The sequence below is a fragment of the Gymnoscopelus microlampas genome, assembly GCF_963454915.1.
Source record: "Gymnoscopelus microlampas genome assembly, chromosome: 15".
In the NCBI taxonomy this organism is placed as follows: domain Eukaryota; kingdom Metazoa; phylum Chordata; class Actinopteri; order Myctophiformes; family Myctophidae; genus Gymnoscopelus; species Gymnoscopelus microlampas.
In genome coordinates this window covers 40,599,844-40,625,812 of record NC_139952.1, presented here as the reverse complement: position 1 = coordinate 40,625,812, position 25,969 = coordinate 40,599,844, and the positions used below count along the sequence as shown (strand labels likewise).

At 41.9% G+C, this 25,969-nt stretch overlaps 1 protein-coding gene across 2 annotated transcripts in view; it reads right to left on the bottom strand.

The window, feature by feature from the left end:
- Positions 1–1,785: 1,785 nt before the first annotated feature.
- Positions 1,786–25,969, bottom strand: part of sesn2 (sestrin 2) — a 24,418-nt gene continuing 234 nt past the window's right edge. Inside the window, exons 1-11 of one of the 2 annotated variants that reach the window (XM_084079645.1) lie at positions 25,362–25,969; positions 21,812–21,877; positions 15,051–15,239; positions 9,565–9,747; positions 8,231–8,449; positions 7,664–7,796; positions 6,810–6,925; positions 6,017–6,100; positions 4,872–4,978; positions 3,843–3,987; positions 1,786–2,485 (exon numbers count right to left, since the gene is read on the bottom strand). The exon at positions 25,362–25,969 is cut by the window's right edge and continues 234 nt beyond it. In XM_084079645.1, coding sequence (XP_083935771.1) covers positions 2,399–2,485; positions 3,843–3,987; positions 4,872–4,978; positions 6,017–6,100; positions 6,810–6,925; positions 7,664–7,796; positions 8,231–8,449; positions 9,565–9,747; positions 15,051–15,239; positions 21,812–21,877; positions 25,362–25,754 — 1,722 coding nt within the window. In that variant the 5' untranslated portion in view covers positions 25,755–25,969 and the 3' untranslated portion in view covers positions 1,786–2,398. Of the gene's footprint in view, positions 2,486–3,842; positions 3,988–4,871; positions 4,979–6,016; positions 6,101–6,809; positions 6,926–7,663; positions 7,797–8,230; positions 8,450–9,564; positions 9,748–15,050; positions 15,240–21,811; positions 21,878–22,550; positions 22,677–25,361 lie in introns of those variants that run through there. The other variant, XM_084079646.1, reaches the window with a different exon arrangement.

Below are 25,969 nucleotides of genomic sequence, written 5' to 3'. Positions count from 1 at the left end.
ATTGGATCAAAATGCAGGGGCACATGTATGGCTACATGCCATGTCATCTACTGAATATCAATGGAAACAAATCTCGCCACTCAAGACACCTAATCTGTGACAATAACATAATGCAGTGCAACAGGGTTAAGACAATAAAAAATAAACAAAAGAAACAGTTTCAAACAAACACATGAAATGCTGTCTTGATTTTTGATAACAAAATAGTTTTTTTTTTATTGCATACAAAAATACCAGTTTTTTCCTCATCTCAGCTCAGGAGTCTGCGATGAGTTTCAGCTTCTGCTACAGATAAAGAGAAACATGGAGGCCAACGCCAGGCATTGTGAACAGAAATGATACGATCAAGAGTCCAATTCAACCAGGACAACAACAACGACAACAACAAAATACTGAGAGGAAAAACTGTTTGAGGATGAACAACACAGGTAATAATCGTCTCTGTCGGGTAGAAACCTTACATGTCCAAAACGGTTATACTTTTCCAGGATTCATATCCAAAAGTAGCAGATCTACAAGCTCAGTATGATCCAAGTAGGGCGTTCATTTACGAAAAAACACAAAAAGTTAGAATATGGAGATAAGAGGTTTCTGCCCGACGACAGCAACGTAATGCTAGGCCAGGGGCTTCATTTGGGCAATTGCCACCTCTCCTTAGACCTGGAACGCATTTGTGTCACTTTAGACTTCTTTGGCTATTCAAAAATAGCAGATATACAAGCTCATAGCGCGGCACCGAGTGCCGCGCTATGAGCTTGTAGATCTGCTATTTTTGAAAAATCTCGGGGGAAAAAATGTTTTAGATTTTTTTTCGATTTTGAAAAAAAAAAAGAAGAATCGCCTCAGGTCTAAATGGGTTAATATTCGATATGTAGGTCAAATTCACTTGTAATATCGTTGCTATCGGGCAGGAACCTCTTATCTCCATACTTGTGTTTTTTTTTGTAAATTAACGCCCTACTTGATCATACTACAGCAAAAGTAGCAGATCCACAAGCTCGAGACGCGCCTCGTCGATCTGCTAGTCCTGATATTTTTGAATCCTGAAAATAAACAGTTTTGGACATATGAGGTTTCCACCCGACAGAGAAGATATTTTCTCCACCTCTGACATGTTTTTTTTGCAGATACAGATTTTTTTTACTACATCTCAATCCCCATGGTGATATGTAACACACAAACATTATATAGAACTCGTGTTTTCCTGTCTGGAACCATACATTCATTAAACACCGTCTTTCAAACTAGTTGTCTATGGTCAAGTTTAGCCTGGAATCCAGACTGATCTCGCTCCGTTAAGCAGACTTATTAATTTTTTTCACTTCGCTTTGTCAGTCTGGCCGCTCGTTTCTCAACGTCACCCGTTACGTTGGCACGTCATGGCTGATTGGATAGTTCTCAACGAATCTAGGTTAAGAATGGAAGTGGCTCGAATTTAACATTGGAAGGATCTGATCGTATCCGCCCCGCCAACAGACCATTACAATGGAAGGTTCTGGTCCCGCCCCCGCCCACAGACCAATCAGAATCCTCGGCGCCTGGGTGTCCCGAGACCCCGCCCCTTTCGTCCGAGGACACTTCCCAGACTGAGAAGCATTAAGTCAAAATTTAAAAACGCCATCTGAGCGGAACGTATCAGTCTGGATTCCAGGCTATGGGTATGTCATCATAGGTGAACATTTACAAACGTTCTCATTTTTCTCTTTTAATTCCCCCCAAAAATAGCGAAAATAGCCGATCTACAAGCTCACAGCGCGTCGCGATGCGACGTGTTGTGAGCTCGTAGATCGGCTATTTTCCGCTATTTTTGAAATTACTTCAAAAAAAAGTGCTTGCTTGTTTTTTTTTCTTTCTGAAATGACGTCCTCTGTGCCAGGCCAAACTCCATCCACCTCCATACAGTACCTGGCCTGGTGCCCCCCCCCCCCCCCCCCGATATGCATCTCCCTGCGTTTGTGGCCGTTTTTTTTAAACACCCTGAAGCTCGAGTGGAGCCAGAGGAAATGGGGGAGAGGAGGAGGAGGTCTTAAACTTTGACTATGTTCAGTGCAAAACAGTAACGAGAAGGGGGTTGGCTTTTCTCTTTCTTTCTATCTATCTTTTTTTAAATACCCCTCCCAACCCAAATAAAATAAAAAATAAAAATCACACATATACAACATTGATTATCCTTTGACATTTTAGGACATTCAGAACAGAAACATTCACTATAGTGTGCGTATGTACCGTGTGTGTGCGTATGTGTGTGTGCATGTGTGTGCGTGTATTTATGTAGTGTCATGCCTTACGCACTGGTGCAAAACAGCTGGCTCAGGAACAGCATTTAAATATACGTGTGTGTGTGTGTGTGTGTGTGTGTGTGTGTGTGTGTGTGTGTGTGTGTGTGTGTGTGTGTGTGTCATCTCATGTAATGTGTGATGGCTCTCAGCGTGTAGAGGAGGGCAGCCTGCAGTCTGGCTTCCAGGACTATGATGTTGGCGTGGATCTGTGGAGATAAAGAGGACACAACAACAAAGTCAGGATGGTGGAGCCGAGCCAGGGTCGGGTGACATTCAATGGTAGGATTAAAGTGTTGAGAGTGGGTCTCCCATGACAGCATCATCAGGAGACATGAGATCAATTTTCACAGTTTTCGCCGCCCCGACAACACTCAAGTCTATATCGCTGTGTCCTGATGACACAAGCCCTATTGATTGCCCTCCATAAAAGTGTATTTCAGACATTAATGCTCGGATGGCTGAGAGTTTTCTTTCATCTGAACCAGCACAAAACAGAAGTTAAGGAGCCGCAGAGGCACAGAGCGAGAAATTGACCTCTAAAACTGAAGTCACTGACACTCAGAATACAGACCAAACCACTTAAAACGTATTGCCAGAGTGCATCCGTTTCTCTTTCAGGTCAATGCAACTAGACAGTGCATAGCATAGTGAATACTCTCCCTTTCTGGTCAACTGAGAAAATCCATAAATCAACTACAACTTGTACAAATTCAGCCGGCCGCGTGTTGACCAGGACCAGAAGGAAAGCACATTATTTATATCCATTTTAAAACTGGCTACGTGGTTGGCTTTAGAAAATAGATTTTAAGATGTTTTGTATGTTGGTCAACAAATCACTTAATGGTCTCACTCCCGATTATATCCGACATGGTTTTAAGGCAGATAACCACTAGATCCTTCAGGTACACTGGGAATTTGCTCCAAGGGTCTAAGACCCCACAGGGGAAGTCTGAGGAATGGCCTGTCGGGAGAACGTGATGGAGAACCTGATGGACCTTTTTAGCATGGCTTTTATCAACGATTGTTTGGTTCGACTTGCCCTTTTACAAATTTGTATTTTATTATTGTGCTGCATTGTATTGTATTTAGTTTTATTCATTTACTTGTTTTGTCTTAACCAGTGGCGTCCCCAGGATTTACATTTAGGGCAGGCGCCCCCTCTATTACTCCCAAAAAATAAATCTCAACTCAATCGAAAATCGGCAAAAGTGGCCGTTTTCAAGATGTTTTGGCCATTATCTCTGGAACAGCTCTGGAACAGCTTGTTGGATGCGTGACTTTGAGGACATTAAGCACGCAATGACACCTTTTCGGGTTATTTGGGTTTTTTAGGGGAGGCGAGATCTTAGTTGGGCAGCCACTGGTCTTAACTTTGTTCTTTTTTGACCCACTTTAATTTCCACTATTTGTGTTTAGACTCTGCAGTTTAACATTATGCACTACCTCGCCACAAACGTCAAGAGTCTGATCACCACACGTCACTTCACCGCCATTCATGATTTTTAGCGCAAAAAAACAAAACAAGACATGAAGAATTAAATGCCTTCCTGTGGGAGTCCGTACCTTCTCTGAATGTCTGAAGTGCCTCCAGAAGCTGTGGTAGACGCGTGCGGTCGTCTGCTCAGGGTGACAGGCCACGGTTTTGACAAAGACCTTCAGAGAGCGCTCCAGCAGCACGTTGACCTCTCCATAGTCATAATCGTCGTAGCTGCGCACACACACACACACACACACACATTTAACATCTTTATTTGCGTTCACATTTAACAAGACATTCTTGAACACAAACGATAGTAGATGCACAAACTTGAGGAAACTCAACAACAAGTGTTTCAGGATACAGATCACGGATACAGGAAGCATCGTCTCCTCCATATGTGGCGACTGCCAATTATCACAGACACTGAACAGAGTTTAGCCAATGCCTTATAGCTCTTGGCTTGGGCATTCCTGCAATCTGCAGGCCTCTCACAACTAATTTATGGACATTACAGAGGCTTCCAAATATGAACACATTTGTAACCAAGCTGTATAATAGCATCCTCAAGGCGCTGGTACTTTAGCACCTTGGTAAAAGGAATGCCTCTTCCAGACTGTGGTCCAATGTACAATCCCCCCCGACACACACCCCCACACACACACAAAACAGTTACAGGGACTCTATAAAAAACTACACAGTCACAACATGGGATTTCTTTCTAGTAGGAATGGAATGATAGGCAACTTCTATAACACTATAACTTCATTGTCCGGGGTCCCCCAGGGCTCTATACTAGGTCCACTCCTTTTTTCCCCCTCTACACCAAATCTCTTCACTAAATTTTCGGCCATTGTTCTCCCCAGCATAGGGAAACATGTGGTTAAGATACAGTGAATATTCCGTCTGGGGGTTATATTGGTATTCTCCAATCAGGAATTCACTCGGACGTACGGGAGAAATGATTAATCCATCACTAACTGTCAAGGTATTCCTCGCAAAGCCTGGAGGGCATCTGTTCGTGGCCTGTGCCAAAAAGTGGGCTACAGGCGTAATTAAGTCAGTGCTGTCGAGGTATTGACTGTTAGATGTAGATGTATATAAAGGCCACTAACCGGATACCGTAGAGACAGTGGATGTAGTTCCACAGAGCTTTCCTCAGAGTGTGGGTGTCCACCCCTTCATGCATGGCCATCCTGTGGTACGTCATGTTAATGGCAATCTAGAGAGAGAGAGAGACATAGAGAGAGACAGAGAGAAAGACAGAGAGAGAGACAGAGAGAGAGACATAGAGAGGGACAGAGAGAGAGAAGATTCAGCCTCATCATCAACAATAATCCGTAAGTTTAACGTCCTACCCGGGATTTCAACCCAGGTCTCCGGTATAGAAGACCAGACCAGCCAGGGCCAATCAAAGAAAGCTATGGGAAACTGAAACGAAAAACGGAAAACAAGTTTGCCATCTTAGAAACCCAGGACTAGAGCTATCCACAGAGCCTATTATATTAACCCATTAAGACCTGGAATGCATCTGTGTCACTTTTTGATTTGAGCTAAAAAGCATTATTTTACACTTTGGTGCATCTGTGTCACTTTTTGATTTGAGCTAAAAAGCATTATTTTACACTTTGGCTATTTAAAAATAGCAGATATACAAGCTCATAGCGCGGCACTCGAGCTTGTAGATCTGCTATTTTTTTTTTTATCGTGAAAATGTGTGCAAATCTTTGAATATATATTATTTTAAAGCGAACATTTTTAACTCAAATCTTTGCATCTGGGGGTCCCTGGAACAACATACTTTGAGATGGGGGTCGGCGGTCAAATACATATCATTTTGAGGGTCCTTGACATGAAAAAGTTTGAGAACCACTGATATAGAAACATACATTTTTCAGAAAACTGTGATTTAGAAGACATTAGTAGAATCGACTTCAGGTCTTAATGGTGTAACACACTCTACCATACAGATTGGCTAAAATAAAATTGTATGCATTAAAATAGGTTCCGGATAACATCTTTCAGGGGCAGTTTCATCACTGCATCGGCATCGCTCCAACTCCCACTTAACGAACCCCCGGCGGCAATCTCGATCTCGGCCAGCGGCCGCTGTTTATCGCTGAGTCAGACGATTAGATTAGGCATGTGTCCTATATTAGATCTGTGTCAGCGGTTCGGCTAATGGCTGTTACTGCTAGTAAGTGAAAGGTGACGAGAGACCAGGCTCAGGAGACTCAGGGTTTAAAGGTTAAAAACGTACCTGGAACTTCTCATCTAGCAGCTGGCCCATATCTGGGAGGAGCCTGTTCACCAGAGAGTAACCATGGTCCTCCCAGGAGTAGTCCTACACACACACACACACAGAATCAGAATAACATGAATTACCATTTTTGTATCCTCCATTCTGCCCATATCTACTTTAAAAAATAGCAGATCTATCTGCGCTATGAGCTTGTAGATCTGCTATTTTAGAAAAGTCGTGAAAAATTGTGCAAATCTTCGAATATATATTTTTTAAACGAACATTTGTACATTAAAACAAACTTTTTTTTAGATGGGGGTCCGCGGCCGAATACATATCATTTTAGGGGTCCTTGACATGAAATGTATATATATTTGTTAAAATTTGTTTAACTAAAATCTTTGCTTCTGGGGATTCTACAAATGTCTTCTAAATCCTATCAGTTTTTTTTTGTTGCTATAATATCAGTGGTTCTCAAACTTTTTCATGTCAAGGACCCCAAAAATGGTATGTATTCGGCCGCAGACCCTCCATCTAAAAAAAAGTTGTTCCAGGGAAGCAAAGATTTGAGTCACAAATGTTTGTTTACAAGATCTACAAGCTCATAGCGCGGCACTCGGTGCCGTGCTATGAGCTTGTATATCTGCTATTTTTGAACAGCCAAATAAATTTAAATCTGTCTCCCCAGATCTACTTTAAATCATTAACATTATAGTGTCTTACACATTTAGCGTTTTATTTGAAAGATGAATAAATTAACATGCTATATACCGTGTATATACACAATGGTATACGCCCAGTGATGCATTACCTGGGCTCTCATGGTGGGAGGGGCCTGCTCTCCTCTGGGTGCAAAGTCCTCGTAGCTGAACTCTGGATTCTCCACCAGACGTAACACGAGATCAGGCGGCGCTCCGCGCACAACCGCTACACACACACACACACACACACAACACACACAGAACGTTATGATAAGGTACTGTATACATAAACAACGTGAATTAGAGTAATCAACAAATGGAAAGATTAGATAATTGATAGATATCAATTATCTATCTATATCTACACACACACACACACACACACTACATTTCTCGATGTTTTTTTTCTTCTACATTTTTATCCCACGATTTTCCAACCCCATCTTTTTCACCCAGTGCCAATTGTCTAAGTAATCCTTGGCGCTACACTCCCTCTGCCAGCCTAGCGAGAGCCCAGAGCCGAGCTCATGCCTCCTTCAATGCATGAGAGCAAACAAGCCTTCTTATCACCCGACAGAGGGGGGGGGGACCTTCTAGCTGTGAGGCGACAGCGCTACCGACTGCGCCACCGTGCCCCAAAAAAATCCTTAATGTTACATTAACTTTAAATCATCACTCACTCAGGGGCGCTCAGGAGGCGCAGGAGCAACTGCTACTAATAGTTAGGCTGAGATAAATGCAGAGTACAATATAATACCCCAAAAACAACTAGAGGACTAAAATGATTCATTTTTACGAAGCAGTAGGTTATTCCATGTGCCTGGAATTGCCTACCGTGTCCTCACAATGTCTCTTGCTCAAATTCTACTATACGTGGGGACATTTGGTTCTCAAATACATAGTAACACTAATACACACACACACACACACACACACGGACATGCATACTGACGCACACACACACCTGTAGGTATGCTCTCACTCCTCTCCCTCTCAAAGCGAGTGAGCATCTCTTCCTGTGTGCATTCCTCCTCTTGTTGCTGCAGCTCCACCATCCTCTTCATCAGCACCTCTACCTCCATACCTCCGTCCACCAGCTGGGGGAGGGCGGGGGGGGATGGAGAGAAAGAGGGAGAGAGAGAGAGAGAGAGAGATGGAGTTGGAAAAAGCGGTTTCTTTCAATCAAACAATGCAAGTGTTTTATCCATTTAAGCCACCTCCTCCCCAACCAAATTTGATGACCGGGTGCATTTCCGGTAGGAGACTCAAAAGAGTTTACTTTGTGTCTCCTATCGGATACATTACCATCTTTCCGCCGGTAATTAAATCATTGGCTTAGGAATGCGACAAAACCCCCGAAAAAAATCCATGAATTCAAGGCTTCATGGGGTGTGTAATTGATAGAAAATAAGTATTTTTTTGGGTGAACTACTCCTTTAATGTCGCTGGCTTCCATTGAAAACGAATGGAAGCATGTATATTTTTGTATCCGCCCTTGAAGGACCCTGATTAACCCCAACGCCAAGCCCACCTCTTGTCTGCCGTCCTCGTGGGCGGGGCTGTGAGGGCTGCGGGGCACGTGGTTGGGCGAGGGAGGGTGGAAGGCGTGGCCTCCCACGTGGTCCGGCTCCGGGTTCAGGCCACACCCCCACACGAAGGAGGACAGCGAGTGGGTGTGCGCCATCAGGATCACCGCGTGGATCAGCTCGGCCAATGACCAGCGAGACTCCGCCCCGGGACATACCAACTCCTGCAGGGTTAAGGGGGGGGGGGGGGGGGGGAGAGAGAGGGTGTAAAGTCTACATGCTGATAGACGGTGATTACTAGGATAACTCAACATTAGTGCCCGTCCAAATGCATAGAAAACAGGTGTCATCAGCTTCCATTTAAAAGTTAAAACTGTGAACAAAAGATAATAGCTTACATTCTTGTCCAGCTCGAAAACGTATTGAAAAGTAAGCACTTTAAACAAAAGATTCCATTCGCATCCCTTTATGTAACGTATATAAAGCATATGCCTAAACCTCAAATCAGTTTACATCATTATCATGTGTACAGAGAGAAGAGATGCAGATTGCAAGAATTACAGAGTGCGTGCGTGTGTGCGTGCTGTTTTATGGTTCAAGAAGTTGTTTTGTTGTTAGACAATTGAAAATATTTATGTATTTTTCCCCCCACTATAAAACAACTCACACAGACATCACCTATATTTTACTGAGATGTTGCATTTCTTTTTTTTAAATGTAATACCGGTCCTAAAAATGTGTGTGCGTGTGCCAGACAGTGTGTTGGGCTGTCACGGTTATAACATTTTATTTCATGATTAATACGATTAACGATTTAATTGTGTTTCTGTCGTTGAACATTATGAATAAAAATGACATTTCTGATTGGCTTCTAGGCTTCATTTAATAACTTTATACTTTAAAAAAAAAACATGAACAGTGGAAAAAATCAGATCTACAAGCTCGCATCGTGACACATCGTGAGCTTGAAGATCTGCTATTTCCACTATATTTGAAAAATGTATGAACATTTTTCAACACGGAAAGGATCATGAAAAAACGAAATGCGATTATCTCAAATAATTGCCATTAGGCGATAATAATTGTGACAGGCCTAGTGTGTGTGTGGTCGTGTGCCAGTGTGTGTGAGGGTGTGTGTGTGTGTGTGTGTGTGTGTGTGTGTGAGCGTGTGCGTGTGTGTGTGGTCGTGTGCCAGTGTGTGTGAGTGTGTGTGTGTGTGTGTGTGTGTGTGTGTGTGTGTGTGTGTGTGTGTGTGTGTGGTCGTGTGCCAGTGTGTGTGAGCGTGTGTGTTTGTGTGTGTGTGGTCGTGTGCCAGTGTGTGTGAGGGTGTGGGTGTGACCTGGATGTGCTCCTGTGTGATGAGCCAGGGCCTGTGCGCCAGCAGCTTGTTGAGGGTGTGCAGGCTGCTCAGCTTGGCGGGCACGTGTTCCAGGCTCCTCAGCCAGCCCTCGTCGCCGCCCGCCTCCAAGAAGCTGGCGCTGTGCTGCTGGATGAGGTAGGAGCACTGGTGGCGCGCTGCCGCCTGCGGAGAGGGAGGAGCCAGCACATCGTTAGCTTAGCAAGCGCTACTACCACGCTATGTCATCATAAACCAGTGGTTTTCAACCCTGTTTCATGTCAAGGACCCCCAAATTTGACACCTAGTAGCCCGCGGACGCCCATTTGAAAAGATATGCCAGGGACCCCCATAAGAGAAGATTTTTACGGCTCTATAAGCAGCGAATCTCAACGATTTCAGCGATTTTCAATTTCAAGGACCCCCAGTTTGACACGCATTAGGCTACGGAACCCCATTTAACAACATTTCTATCTCTGGAACCCCAATTTATATTGTAAAATCAATGTTAATTTAACTCAGAGAGTGTACAAATTATTCCATTTGTACACTCTCAGAGTTACAGACCCATAAGGGAATATATGGTTCCTAACTATCCATCATTTAGCTGGGGACCCCCTGGAACTCCCTCAAGGACCCCTGGGGGTCCCCGAACCCCGAAGGGGGCTTCTTTCTATTGTGGTCCATCAGTAATACATCATCGTCGCTGTCAGGCAGAATCCTCCTATCTCCATATTCTAACTTAGTGTTTTTTCCCCCAGTAAATTAACGCCTTACTTGATCACATTACAGCGTCACACAAAAGCATCAAACGCAGCAGATCCACAAGCTCGAAGCGACACGTTTTGAGCTTGTAGATCTGCAACGTTTGCTCATTTTGAATCCTGAAAAGTAACCGTTTTGGACATACAAGGTTTCCACCTGACAGAGACGATATGATACATACAGTACACTGTATCAATACATTTAATTCCATCAGTTTATTCCCAGAAGTGTTTATATACATATTTTCAATTACATGAATGCCTATTCTGAAGTGAAGAGGAGGCTCAGGTAATGTCTAGGACATGTTTTTTTAAAAGCAGCGTTGATGGTTGAGCAATGGAAATATAAATAAACAACAGGATAAGTTAGCTGCCATCCCATGCCTTATCATTGTATTTGTTTGTTAACCCACTTTCAAGATCTTGCGCGGCTTGAAGTGATTCGCTGTGAGCTTGTAATGTATATCTGCTATTTTTGAATAGCCAATGCTAAAATTTAAAAATGGCACAGATGCTTCCCCGGTTTTAAATGGTTACCGACAAATTTAGCTTATTCAATTTTTATAAATATTTGCCATCATAGTCTTTGCATCGGATCTGGTATGGGTCAGGCTATAACTGAGACTTCTGTATTCTGTAATTGTTACACAGTTCAGATATTTCCCTCGTCAGATAATTACACCTACTGTACCAGCAGCTGCAGCTTGACAGTAAACACTTGTGTTTCCATAACATTTCTCAGAGTATTTGAATAAGGTTGAATAAGGCCCCTTCTCCATATTTTTCCATAACATCTCTCAAAGTATTTGAATAAGGTCCCAATTCCATCACGTTTCCAGGCCTGCGTTCACAAGGTTTGCACTCAGTTTCCGACTGCACTTTATTAGTCAGAAGAACCCTATTTTTCTTTACATTCTGGTCGTTAACTGTAGCGTAATCGCAGAATGAGGAGCGTGCGATGTTTAGTAAATAGACAAACGCTTGAGTCAGTGGAAAATTGACACAATAATGCTGTGGCTAGAAACAAAAGAAAAAACGTTTTTTTTCTATGATTTAGTCATGAGAGAACGCCTCAGATAGAGACGCCTCCAGTCAAGGTGACATCTCAAACAGTTTCCTCGGCACTGACCAATACGCTTCACCTATTCTTGCAGAATTTTTGTGCAAGCTTTACAGTTTGTAGGAAAGTAACGTTAACGACTATCGGCAGCACCAATTGATGGGTTAGGCAGTTTGACACACGGCAGGGCAATCAGTACAGCTGGTGCCAAGTGCTGCGCAGCAGAAGAGCCCCGATGTGGCTTGGCACGGACACAGAGCTCAGTGCCATACGCCCAGAGTTCAAACAAGTTGAACTTTACCACGGCATGCTATGGTGAAACCCCCTCCAGTCCAATATAAACAACGTGTCAAGTAGGACAGAAATGTCCTACTTGACAAAACTCAAATTTGTTTCCCTGAACTACGTGGTTCTGAGTTGGAAACGTCTCTCGTGAACAGACATTCACTGAAGTGGGGATGCCAGGTTTGTTGAAATGTAGTGGATATTAGTAACTGAAATGGCAAATTTGGCAATTGCATTTTTCACAATAATACTTTTCATTGTGAAAATGATTATACAATGTATATAAATCGTTGCTGGACACATGAGGTTTCCACCAGAGAGCGACGATATGCAATACAAATCAATCTGTATACATACATGGTTACGCCTTATTGCACGTTATATGAATCAATGTTTCCCCTAGACGCATTTAACCGTAGTGCACCACCACAGCTTAAATTTGAGCACCACAGTTTAATTTTTCTGTAAATTATTTGTGTTCCCTTTTTTACAATGGAAGATGGTTCCATCTTATGTCTTAATATTTGTAACATATTATTTTATAAATAATAATTTAAAAAATACATTTTGAGCACCAATTTTTGTTTATTTTTTTTGCACGTGCACGTGGCTGTTCACCAACACCGCTACAACTTCATCCTAGAGGAAACACTGTGAATCCACACTAAGGTACTCCCACACCTATTGCTGCTATAGAAATTCCTCAGGGGACTTTATCTTTATTATCGTTATCTTTATTATATGTTTATATTTATTGTTGCTGCTCAGTATGTGTGGACCTTACCACACTTGCATTTCAATACTTTAACCTGTACCCAGTAGTGACAAATAAACTTTATTCACTTGATTCTTGAAGTCAGAAGTTAAGTTCCCTCCCAATTTGCAGCAAACTGGAATAGCTTACCACTTCCTTTACTGCTTTTAAAAACCTATTCCAGGCCTTACTCCACCCCTTTGTTAACTATTGACCCGTGTTCACTTGAACAAAGTGTATATTATATCGTCTGTCGGGTGGAAACATCATATGTCCAAAAACCGTTACTTTACAGGATTCAAATTCAGCAGCAGATCTACAAGCTCAAAACGCGTCGCTTAGCACCACGTTTCGAGCTTGTGGATCTGCTATGTTTGATGCTTTTGTGTGACGCTGTAGTATGTTCAAGTAGGGCATTAATGTACAAACAAACACAAAAAGCTAGGATGTGGAGATAAGACGTTTCTCCCCCGACAGCGAAGATATACTGAGGCCTATGTGTACAGTATGTGGGTCATTGTTTCTATGCCGAGTGTCAGATGAAGGTCCCTGTTTACCTTGGGCAACCTTCTGGCATTAGTAATAGCAACATACCCAAAACGGCAGTAGGCCAAGGCCATTTGCATTCTCTACTCGCCTGGCCTTGTTCCAAGCACTGTGCACACACACAGCTCCACTGGTGTAGTAGTGGTCTGCTGCGCGCCGCTACGCCGGCGTATCACCACCTTCTGTGACCAACACGCATGAAACATCAAATGTGTTTCAGAGGCCATAGCCTAATCAGCATCGCGCTGACACACACACACACACGCACGTGCACACACACACACACACAAAATGGCCTGGTCAGAGCGCATTCGTGATCTTGCGCGTGCCGTACACGTGCGTGCACACATTAGTGCATATGACGTCATTAAAATAACGTATGACCAGCCTTCACCACATACGTATCTAAAAATGCTTTCCAAATCCTAACAGTATGTTGCTAGATCAGTGGTACTCCAGCTTTTCCATGTCAAGGACCCCCAAAATGATACGTATTTGGCCATGGACCCCCATCTCAAAATATGTTGTTCCAGGGACCCCCAGAAGCACAGATCGGAGTTACAAACATTTGCTTTAAAACACAAATGTTCACGAGCGCTGCACTTGGTGCCGCGCTATGAGCTTTTTAATCACGCCCGCTATGGATGGATATCATCATTCTTATTTATAAGTCAAGAGCTCACACAAGCTCATTATTGCATATTTGGCCTTCCTAAAGGCCAAATATGCAACAGCAGCTGCAAACACATGGTATGATGGCCATTAATGTAGGTCATGGTCTTCAGCTGCATTACCTGGATAAAGGGCACTCAGGAATACATCAGTGAATACTAATCAAGGTAATAATATGGCAGCATGAGACTGATGAGAAAACAATATGCATCACATTGGGATGATTTCGCTGTATACTGCAATCATGACAAGAACTGTGCTTCATTTGTACACCCTGTTATTATTCAGACAGCAGGGGAGACATTTATAAACAGCTTAGCATTTTGCACTGTTTGGATAGTTCTTTCCCTTTCACAATTACCCTCTGAGAAGAAAATCCACCTCCAGGGAGATGGAGAGAGACAGTGGCGACGACTCTGTTCCCTCCAGTGCAACAACAATTTATTTACAGAAATGGAGTATCATGGAAGTCTATCAATAATAGTTCCCAGAGGTTGGCCTCCCTCCACTGGCTTCCAGTCAGATTCCGCGCTGACTTTAAGATTCTTTTATTTGTTTTTAAAGCACTTAATGGTCTTGCGTCAACATATATCTCTGGTCTAATCTCCCCCCGCGATAACCCCAGGCCACCGAGATCCTCCACTCAGATGCTTCTCAAGGTCCCACGAACCCGCCTCAAACTAAAGTGTGACCGAGCCTTCCCTGTGTGGCTGGTTCAAAACTATGGAACAGCCTTTCCACTTCCAGTCAGATCTGCCCCCCGTCCTTGACACTTTGAAATCTAGACTAAAAACTCACCTCTTCTCCCTAGCCTTTGAACGAATTTAGACTGCTTTTCATCGCACCCATGCCCCATGTTTTTATCTACTGTCTTTGTTTATTGATGTTTTCTAATTTAGCTTACATTTTCTGTGTTAATTGTTGTTTACGGTTCATTACACTTTTTTATGCGGTTTTATTATGAGTTTAGAATAACGCACCAGACGGCTCAGAGCTCGTGGTATTAAAACGTTTTTCGGTACTCGGTGGTGCAGTGGTAAAGTGCCTGCCCACCACCGTGGAGGTTGTGGGTTCGAATCCACCGTGGTGCATCCGGCTTTGTCGGATGCACGGATATACGAACACAATTGGCCCGTGTTCGGGGGAGGGTGATAATAGTCACTGCAAGTATTCCTATGGGCTGGGGAGGGGGGGGGCGGCACCTGTCAGCAGGGAGTGTTGGGCAGGAGGAGTAGAACGAAGGCTCTACATCCTCCCGGTGGGGGCTCCTCACTGACAGGTGAGTCAGTAGAATACAACAGCAGTGACAACACAGAAATAAGTGTGGGGAGGAATTAATTGGCATAACGACTAAATTGGGGAGAAAAAGGGGTGAAACAGAAAACAAGTTTTTTTTTTTTTCCCTCACCATGACAACAATGTAGTGTCTCCAGTGACGGGGCAGTGGGCCGTCCATCTCCAGCAAGGCATGCTGGGTAGACAGGAAGCAGCTGAGATAGGCCGGGTGCAGCGCCATCACCATGGTGATGTGGTCCAGACGGCCCAATGACAGGAAGGCTTCCATCAGGACTCCCTGGTCAGGACCCTCCTTCAGGATCTACACATGCAAAGTCATCTTTTATTAATTGAAGTTGAGAGAAAGCACTGCAAAGCAGAACACCCGCATCACTCACACAAAATCTTAGGTGCTACGGCTCAACAATATCATGAAACTGAGTAAACAGCCAGCACACAATAACGCTGAGGAAGACCTGTTAGGTCGAAACGCAAACGTTGGTCTGTCCGAGGAGAGGTAAATTCATTGAACACTGGCAGATGACACTGATGACTTTATAATAAGGTACCCTCCCTAAAAAATGTATACAATCATGTACCTGAGCCAGAGGGGACTGAAATTGTCTCTAAACATTCTGTACGTTTGCTTTGACAGTTTAGACAAATTAAGAATTATTTGGGGTGGCTCAGCCGTGTAACCATGTTTTCTTGTGAGTGCAAGCACCCACGTTTGAATTTGACTCCCTCATATCTCGCCTCTCTCTGCTGTTGGGTTTTCTGTCTTTCTAGACTGAGTCTGACCTATCTGAATAAAGCATAAATGTCTTGTTCTTGTCCTCAGAAGACTCAGCTCTCCTGGCTTCAGTTCAGACAGGGACAAGTTTCAGGTTGAAAGAAAGCGTCCTTGGCACAGAGCTCAGCAATAATTGTCTTTGGCTTTCAGATAACAATTTGTCATTTTAAGGTCAAACACCAACCTTAGTAAGTTACGAGAGTTCACGATTAGACAGTATGTCAGTAACAATGTAGTCATAAGCAAGGATGAGGTCATTATTTTGGATAACAAACTTACTTAAACGCCCACGGGCACAACACCAGAGGGAGCTCCACTGATCTTGTTCCTCCCCGATTCGGAACAAACATGGGGATGAATTCTTTCTACTATTATGCCACCAAAATGTGGAATGCCCTACCACCACCAGCCATCAAAAGGTGCGATTAACTACCCTCCTTCAAAACCGCCTTAAAAAGAGCACCTGCCGTCCGCAATTTGCAACTGGACTGGAAAAGTCTTCTAGCTTTCCAAAAGAAATTACACACCCACTGTTTTTCGGTAAATATACTTTTACTGCTCCTAGTATTGATGATTTCTTATAGTATAGTATTGTATGTCTTTATACGTCTTGATGAATTGAACACATAGGACCACAATGGAAACAAGCCCTTAGGGCTTTTTGTGTTATCCTTTTAGAATTATTGTGTAACCGTGCTTCTGTACTTTTTGCAAACTGTTAATAAAGCATTCAATCAAAAACGTTTGGGGAAAAATGGCATTGAAAGTGATTTTGAAATAGTCAATCTGAGTGGACTCAAGAATCACATAGCCTTGCAAGCCGCTGTCATGAGCTCACAGCTCAAGTAAACTTAACTCTGGGAGTAATAGAAATGGGCCCAAAATGATAAAGGGTCCATTTGGGTTAATTCTACATTCACAGACTCGCAGAGTCTGGGAAGTTAACACAGCAGGATTTAAATGTGCACCATATGCAGTTATAGTGCACATTAACAAAAACAGCTGAATCTTCACTTTTGCAGAATGTTCGCCTATATTATGACATGCCTAGAACAGGGATGCTAGGGTTCATGTGGTTAAGAATGTTATGAACTTATGACCCAGGTGTGCCCTGTGTTGCAACTGTTCTAGAGAGATGTTTTTAACACACTTTCTAACATAATACATCGTAACTTCAAAAAAGCTAAATTGCAGTTGTTGTAACCTATAAAGTTTCTCAATTCATACTCACCATGTCTTTGTTCTGCTTTTATTCATTATTGTTTTTATTTGTTTAGTTTTTTTCACTATGAATGTTCTATCACCTCTGTCCGAAAAAAAACATACCCGACTCCGCCTGGGGATTTTTCTAAAAATCTAATAAAAAAGATTTTGAAAAGAAATAAGAATGTTATATGACCCAGAGAGACACACAGCAAATGCTTTCACAGTCTTATCAGGTTTGACAGCTGATCTTTGGAGTCGTGTCTTTCGATAATGCAAGTGACAGGCGAGTGGCGCTGTCAGCGCTCTCGTAAACAACCGCCGAGCCGGTTTATGGAGGAGTGGAGCACCTCTTTACGTCAACACAACAGCCAAAATAACCTCAGTTACGGAACACGCCACCAGTCACATTTCTGAGAGGATTCATGTTTATGGAATATGCTTCTAAACATGTATTCTATTGCTTGTTTGACCTCTTCAAAAACTCTTTAAAATCTGAAAATAACTAGGGGTTATTATTAACACTAACTTTTTTTTTTAATTAAAAAGTTTTTTTTTTTTTTTTTTTTTATTAAATAACATAAGCCTAACCTAACCCTAACCCTAACCCTAACCCTAAAACCGAAATAAAGTTTTGCGGTTATTTCGCGGATTGTGTTTGACCTCTTCAAAAACTCTTTAAAATCTGAAAATAACTAATAACCGAAGATAGCCGATCTACAAGCTCACAACACGTCGCAGCGCGACGTGTTGTGGGGCTTGTAGATCTGCTATTTTCGGTGCGCAACATTCTTTCACAGAAGACAACGCTGACTGCTATGGAATCCAAATGAGACTGAGGACTTTAATCCACGCACATGCATTATAAAAACTACAAAACGACTACGCCGTCGAAGCTCCTGACAAAGTCATTAAAGAACTGCACACTCGCATAATCGCTGGCAAAGTTTCAGTGGCAGCCAGGGCCGTGTTTATGCACAGGCAATGTAGGCACATGCCTATGTCTTGTCGGGGGGGGGGGGCCGAAAAATGCCCCCAAAAAAATGTTTTTTTTAAATTAAAAAGTTTTTTTTTTTTTTTTTTTTTATTAAATAACATAAGCCTAACCTAACCCTAACCCTAACCCTAACCCTAAAACCGAAATAAAGTAACAAAGAAACGCCCAAAAACGGCCACAATCCGCGAAATAACCTCAAAATTTCGCGCGCGCGCGCGCGTGCATGTGCGCTGGGGGGGGGGGCCCGAAAACTGTCCGTTGCCTAGTGCGCATTTTGACATTAACACGGCCCTGGTGGCAGCTATAAGCCGCCCGGACACACACTGCTGACTGCCAACGTCAGCGGGGTGAACACATTCATCGAAATTCACTTACACTTTCCCCTTCTGTAACACCCTGCCAGTCATTTTTAATTAAAACAGTTGGCACGGGCATATTAGGTGGCACACATGGACTGACTCGATGCCAGCTAGCTGGCTACAGCCCAGCTACATTAAGGCTTGCTGAGTCTGTGCCCCATTTTAAATCCCTTCTGAGAAGTCACCTTTATAAAGCTGGCTTTTAACCTCCAATCCTCTTAGTTTTCATGTATATAAAAAAATATACATTCATGAAATAATCAATTTGGGGGGGCGGTGGTGAATGAAATTGAGTTGTTTTCCAAAGATTTTCCAAAATTGCAATGCGACGTGTTGTGAGCTTGCAGATTAGCTATTTTTGCATGACGCCGCTGTACTGCTAAGTAGAAAACAGGGCTTAAGTGGTTAATTAGACTGATCGATTTTGTTGATAATAGAAAATCAATAAGAATATTTTTGTGTCCATTTCTTGATGTAAAATATCGTCTGTCGGTGGAAACCTCACATGTCCAAAACAGGGTTCAAATTAAAAAATAGCTAAAGTAGCAGACGCGTTTCGAGCTTGTAGATCTGCTACTTTTGATGCTTTTGTGTGACGCTGTAAGTAGGGCGTTAATTTACAAAAAACACAAAAAGGTTAGAATATGGAGATAAGAGTTTTCTTCCTGATAGCAACGATATCTTTTAAAAAAAACATGCTTGTTGATTAATCATAAAAGTAATCGATAGAACAATCACTAAGAAAACAACGGATAGTAAGCAGTCCTTCTCTACTGTGAGCAGAGGATGCAGTTTGGAACAAGAAAGACATGTTTCCACGGCTGCGCTTTGATCAACACACACACTTTGAGACAATGAGGTGAGGCTAATGTTATGTATCCATTATGCTTTGTTTCCTAGAGGTATGAGCCAGTTATCTGTCAAAAAAGACCTTCATGTTTCACCAATGTTCTTCCCCTTCTGATTCTCAATGATAAAGGGTACATAAAACACCTCTTTAAAAATGGGAATTCTGACCTAACTCACACTGGGCCTTATTTTCTCTTTCTTTTCCAACGAAACGATCGCCTCTGACCAAAAATAGAATCAAATCTCTCAGGGAAGCTTACACTCTGGAAGGGGAAGTAAATATGTCACCAAAAACACTCACTAAAAAACACCCAAAACATGTTATTTTCATATCTAGCATGCTTGCTCTGCAACTTTATATGCAATTGAAATACTTCTGGTCATATACTGCCCTTCACTTTGTTTGTTTTGCAACGGTTATTGGCAAATATGACTCATATTACAAGCAACTTCTGAATATTTCAAATGCTCAGCATTTCATCAACAAAACAAACATACTTGTTTTGCTTGTTGTATTTGTTCACTAACCACTTTCACCCTGTCGTCTCTATAAATAATGTATTCTGCAAATAAGATTTAAAATAGCCTAGCCTTAATAATCCCCTCATGAGGACTGATAATGATGCATCTATTACAAATATTGCTGAAAGGTTCACATTAACAGGGCCATACAAAGCATCAAAGTTAGAAACTCTATTTGTGTACTTGAATCTAATAGTATTGAAATTACTTTAAATGACTTATTGTAGGTGAAATTCAGAAATGTCTGAATATAGCAAAAGTAGTAGATCTATAAACTCATAATGAGTCACGATGGGACTCGTTGTGAGCTTGTAGATCGGCCATTTTTTTTTTATTCTAACATTAGGGAAAATTTGCTTATGTAGAAACTAAAGTGACGCTGGTGAGTGGTAGAGGTGTGATATTTCCAAATAAACAGGATCTGATGTAATTTGGTTGCACTTTGCCACCAGAGCTCCTACTACAGTGTAACTAGACAGTAAAAGTCCCCGTCTGGTGAGTTCAGGGTTCAGGCTACTGTATGTTGTTAAACACACTGTAACATAACAGACCTACTTTTATGTGATGCTGTTTTTCACAGCTCATTTTCAGTCACGTCACTGTTTATGTTCATCCTTCATAAATTCAAAACATCTATTTAAGTTCAGTTTAGATTTGTATGGCCTGCTTCATAAATTCTGCTTGTGAATAAGTACAACATGCATGAATTAAATTCTGTTTTATAGAGGCTATTAGGCTACAGCAGACACTCTTAATCCAGAGCTACTTACAGTAAGCAAGGTAAGCACACGGTAATACATCAAATGCATAGAGACAGTGGAGTGCCTCAGTAATCTAGTCCAAACATTATAATATCAAAAAATAAACAATTTATACATTGAAACTATACACACTATAGGATGTCAGGTCAACCATTTAACCTGGCATCTGTCTAAATGACATTTTATCTAAATTAGCAAAAGGCTGAAATAGGCATTCTCTCCATAAACCATATATACTAAACAGGTTTTGGTGAGTAACCCTCAAAGACCAGTATCTATTATATTTAATCCATGATCAGTTACACTGATAAACAAGACAAGACAGTGCAAAGGAATCCAGTATTCTGATACCGAAAAATCAATATTAGGAGAGATAGGACGGGGCACTTTACAGGGTAACTACAAGCCTTTTTCAATTGGATGAGTCACTTCAGTTTCACTTCATCTGAGCTTTCCCATTAAAAGTGATGCAATGAGAAGTGTTACCATTTGAAAAACTCTCATCCATTTTCACAGTTGGGACTTTTCATAACAGCCTGTGAGTGGGCAGTGGCACTTCGATGTAAAATTGTCTATTTATGTGAAAAGATTGAATATTTGGAAAATGGTCTTGACCCATTAACTCATTCACTACCTGAATTATTGCTGGCCGCGTTTGCCCACTGCCCGAGATTTTTCATTGAAAAAAAAAAGCATTCAGGAGCCGAGATACAGAATGTTTAAGTTTTAAGTTAACAAGGAAGTGGATGGGAGTCTAGATCTTCGAAAAACCCTCCTTGGTCTTTGGGTCAAATACATTTTTTTTAAAAAGAGTTAAGACCTGAGGCCGATTCTACAAAATGTCTTCTAAATCTAAACAGTTTTTCTGAATCACGTTATGTTGCTATAATATCAGTGGTTCTCAAACTTTTTCATGTCAAGGACCCCCAACATTATATGTATTTGGCCAAGGAACCCCATCTCAAAATATTTAGTTACAGGGACCCCCAGAAGCAAAGATTTGAGTTACAAATGTTCGCTTTAAAAAATATATATTCAAAGATTTTCATGATTTTTCAAAAATAGCAAATCTACAAGCTCATAGCGCAGTCTGAATGGGTTCAGTAATGTAAAGTATACATGACGTGATTGTGAACATGCTTGAACATCACCAATTAAGGCCTAACATTTCTCTACAATTGCAACAAATTGCTACAAAACCTGTTTATCCAATCATTTTCGGCATAAACAACAAGTTGAAGGATACATTTAGGTTTGATAATGATGTAGCATGCATGTGCCAATCATGTATACTTTACATTACTTCAGACCATTTGTCATATTTTAACATTTTGGACAAAATAGCCAATTTTAGATCAAGGAGCCCAGTCACTCTTCTTGTATCCTGAGATAGGAGTATGAGAACTTTACCTCTTTAGCAGGAATGAAGGCACTTGGACCCGAGGCCAGAGCACGGGGAACCTCAACTCCTCGCTCCTGAACAACAACAACAACAACATGGAGAACAAACAAGATTAAAAACATAGGAAAGTAAAGAACAAAGAACAAAGTCTCTCTTAGTCTCAAGTGTGGAATGTTCTGTCAATCACAGTTCTTAACAGAAGGCACGGCAGTTTTATTTGTATAGCACATTTCAACAACAGGGCAATTCAGTGTGCTTTACTAAGACTTTCAAGCAAAGGAAACACAATTATACAATGACATTAGGATGTATAAAACAATATAAGTAAAAGAAAAAAACAGATACAGTTACAGTGCAGAAGAGAAAGCAAAAAAGAAAAAAGGCGACAATACACTAAATAAAAAAAGATTCTATAGATGCTGTTTATGTTTCCACGATTATTTCCATTCCACTTCCAAAAGGATTTAGTGACTTTTTTTCAGTGAATAAAAGTTTCCTTCCAGGCTATTATTATTACAGCAGAGAAAGTCATTTTGGGCAACTCACAAAGAAGAAGTGTGTGGACACTGGACAGGACAGCTGCACCCCCTCCTATAACTGGACTGGACCTACTTACAGTAACCTACTTAACAGAGTTACAGTGCAGCAACTGTTTGTAACTGGAGAGCCCTGTTTCATAACTTCACAGGCAATCAATCCACTACTAACTAACTTAACTCTACACAACAAACCAGGCACAACACTCACCGTCATGTTTAGCAGATCGGCGAGAAATGTCTTTAAAAACAAATCCCCCTTGTTGTTGATGTTGAGTGAGGAGGACAAATCCACGCCAGAAGGCAGCATAATAAGCAAAGCAACACCAACAGCCACTGTCAGCCACCTTTGTTTTCTACAGGCAGCAGTCAGTGGCTATTGAAACGGGACGGGGGTGTGTCCGCCCGGTGTCACTGTTGCCAGGTTTGGTTTTGCGAGAGAAACGAGCAACCAGGTCTATAAAAACATTGAATTGAATAGAGCAAGTGGTTCTCAAACTTTTTCATGTCAAGGACCCCCAAAATGATATGTATTTGGCCGCGGAACCCCATCTCAAACTATTTTGTTCCAGGGACCCCCAGAAGAAAAGATTTGAGTTACAAATGTTCACTTTAAAAAATATATAGAGGCTTATAGATAGATAGATAGATAGATAGATAGATAGATAGAGCGATATATACACTAAGTTTTGCCCAAAATTGGCTATTTTGTCCAAAATGTAAAAAAATATATATATTTGAATCATCATTATACATCAATACATCATTATCAGACTTAATTTTATACAGGTTTTGTAGCAATTTGTAGCAATTGTAGAAGTATTAGACCTTAATTGGCGAATGTTTAAGCATGTTGTAATCATGTATACTTTACATTAAAACATTCTCCAAATATTTAATTTAACATTTTTGAAAAAATAGTCAATTTAACACCGAGACCGAGGTGCCCACTCTTTCCTTGATGCCCACCCATCCTGTTACCGGCTACACGAGCCCTTTAAACCTATATACAGCGGAAATTTGAAAATAGCCGATCTGCAAGCTCACAACGTGTTGCATCGCGGCGCGTTGTGAGCTTGTAGATCGGCTATTTTCAAAAGAATCTTGGGTGGGGAAAAACAGGGGAAATGTTGTATGTTTTTAAAACATTTTAAATACATGAATCTTGTATGGGCATCCCTGGCACAAAATATATCCAAATACATATGAAAAGGTAGGGTAAGTGATTTTCTTTGGTTAACATAAGTGTTAAATAGCTCTAAATTCTGATAGTACTTATTGCTATAGAGTGTTTGTTCAGTAAAAGGAGTCTCCCATGTCTCTCCAGCTCTTTAATAAACAGAAAATACATTTTCAGTGCTCTCTCCTGATTGGCATAAATGTTGTCACCTACCTGAAAATGTACTATATTCTGTTTACTAAAGAGCTGGAGAGACCCCTCACCCTGTGACCGAACAAACTCTCTGTAGCAATGATTACTATCAGATTATATAGTACTTCAACCTTTTTAACAAAATTATTAGGGGGTCCATGTCATTAGAAAGCCCAAATAAACTACACTTTGAAAACAAGCCCAAATAAAACGCAACCTGCTGCAACAACCAATATTTTCAAGCAACTTTACAGGAAAAACAAGCCAAACGTCGCTTATAATAAGCAGACATGGCAACCTTAGACTCGGCGTGTTTTTCAGCAGGGGACCGCGCGGGGGGCGGGGCCACCACGGGGGGGCGGGGCCTGCTGGCTGCTTGTTTGTGCACATCTCTACACGGTCTTGCATCACCTCCTCCTACCCCCCCCCCTTCCTCTCTCTGCTTCACTGTCTGATGAAATTACCCAGCAATACGATAAGAAATTAATTAATCACACACGCACCGCACGCACCCCGCACGCAGCAGCTGTGTGGGCCTTTAGTCACTTGCAAATTAATCATGTTTCTTTTTTGGGGAGGTGAAATGTCAAGTACCAGGACGTCATTCCTCTGATGATCTCATTCTGTCCCGATAAAGAATGAATAAAGACCTGATCGAGCTCAAGAGCAAAGAGCAGTGGAGATATAAGTCATATGCTATGCATAATGTATAGATAGTACCTAATATATCACTAGATTATAGGTAGGCTAGATTACAGGTGCATTGTATTTTAATCTATCAAATACAGTAAATCAATCAAGCTGATGAATGCATTTCCACCAGAAATGTATTTGGGAGATCATGGATGTGCACATCTCCCAAAAAAAACTAAAACTCGTATTTACCATATTAAATGTGTCACATTTCCTCCGAATCCCTTCATTGCCCAGGCACATGTCTCAACATGTATAGTTTCTCTTTCCATCTTGGTGGATGTTTTATATAGCCTATGTTGACAGGGGTTAACTTAAGAGTGGGGACCTCCATGTAAAATGAGATATTTTGTCCAAAATGTTAAATATAAAATCAAATATTTGAAAAAAGATGTTATGTAATATAAATCCATGATGTGAACATACACGGTACATCATTATCAGACTTAATTTTATCCTTCAAATTTCTTATTTATGCCCCAAAATGATGCAGGTTTTGTAGCAATTTGAAGCAATTAAAGAAATATTAAACCTTAATTGTTCAATCATGTTCTAATCATGTATACTTTAAATCAGTGGTTCTCAACCAGTGGTCCTTGAGGGGGTTTCAGGGAGGGGGTCCCCAGCCAAATGAATAGTTAAACCAAATTGACCCTTAAGTGTATGTAACTGAGTGTACACACAAATGGAACCAAATGGACCCGTTAAATGAACACTAATGATGATGATACAGTGTAGATTGGGACCCCCAAGAAATTAAAATGGTTGAGTCCCTGGCATATCTTTTCAAATGGGGGTCCGTGGGCTAATATGTGTCAATTTGGGGGTCCTTGACGCGAAAAAGGTTGAAAACCAACCACTGCTTTAAATCAATACTCAACACCGTTTTCCAAATATTGTATTGTAATATTTGACCGGTGTTTCTCCATCATGGTGGGATGCTTTCATAGTGTTTACCTGTGCGCTGTGCAGCAGCTCTGTGGCTCTGAGGCGGACGTTCTCCAGAGGACAGGACCGGGACAGCCGCAGCAGCCGCAGGAGTGTGTGCTGGTCCAGGGACGAACCCGAACCGGGCCGGTCCAGGTCCAGGCAGGCCAGCACGGCTTGACTCAGCACCTCCAGAGCCTCTCCTCTCTCCGCGGCGTCGCGGCTGCACAGCCGGGCGAACCCCGCCTGCATCCCCGCCTGTTGCTCCGACTCGGACGGGTGGTGGTTCCGTCGCGGCGTGGATGGACCTCCTCCTCCGGAGGCGGAGACACCGCTAGCGGACATCGCCGTCTGTATCGGCTCCTTCTCCGGGGTGGTTCTGTCCGTGTCGTCGGTGCTGTTCTGGGGAGATTCATTGGACATCTCCGGGTCCCCTCTCCTGGTCCTTAGTTCGGCTTGGTTCGGCTTGGTGTGAACGATAACCCCGTGTAATGTAACCCGTTTTAGCTCAAATAATGTTGTACTTTTAAGTCTTACGATCTTGCAAATCTATAAACAACACCAGATACTTTTAATTTAAGCCAAACAAATCAATCAATCCGATTGATACCTGTCTGTAGGTGACTGACTGACTAGTC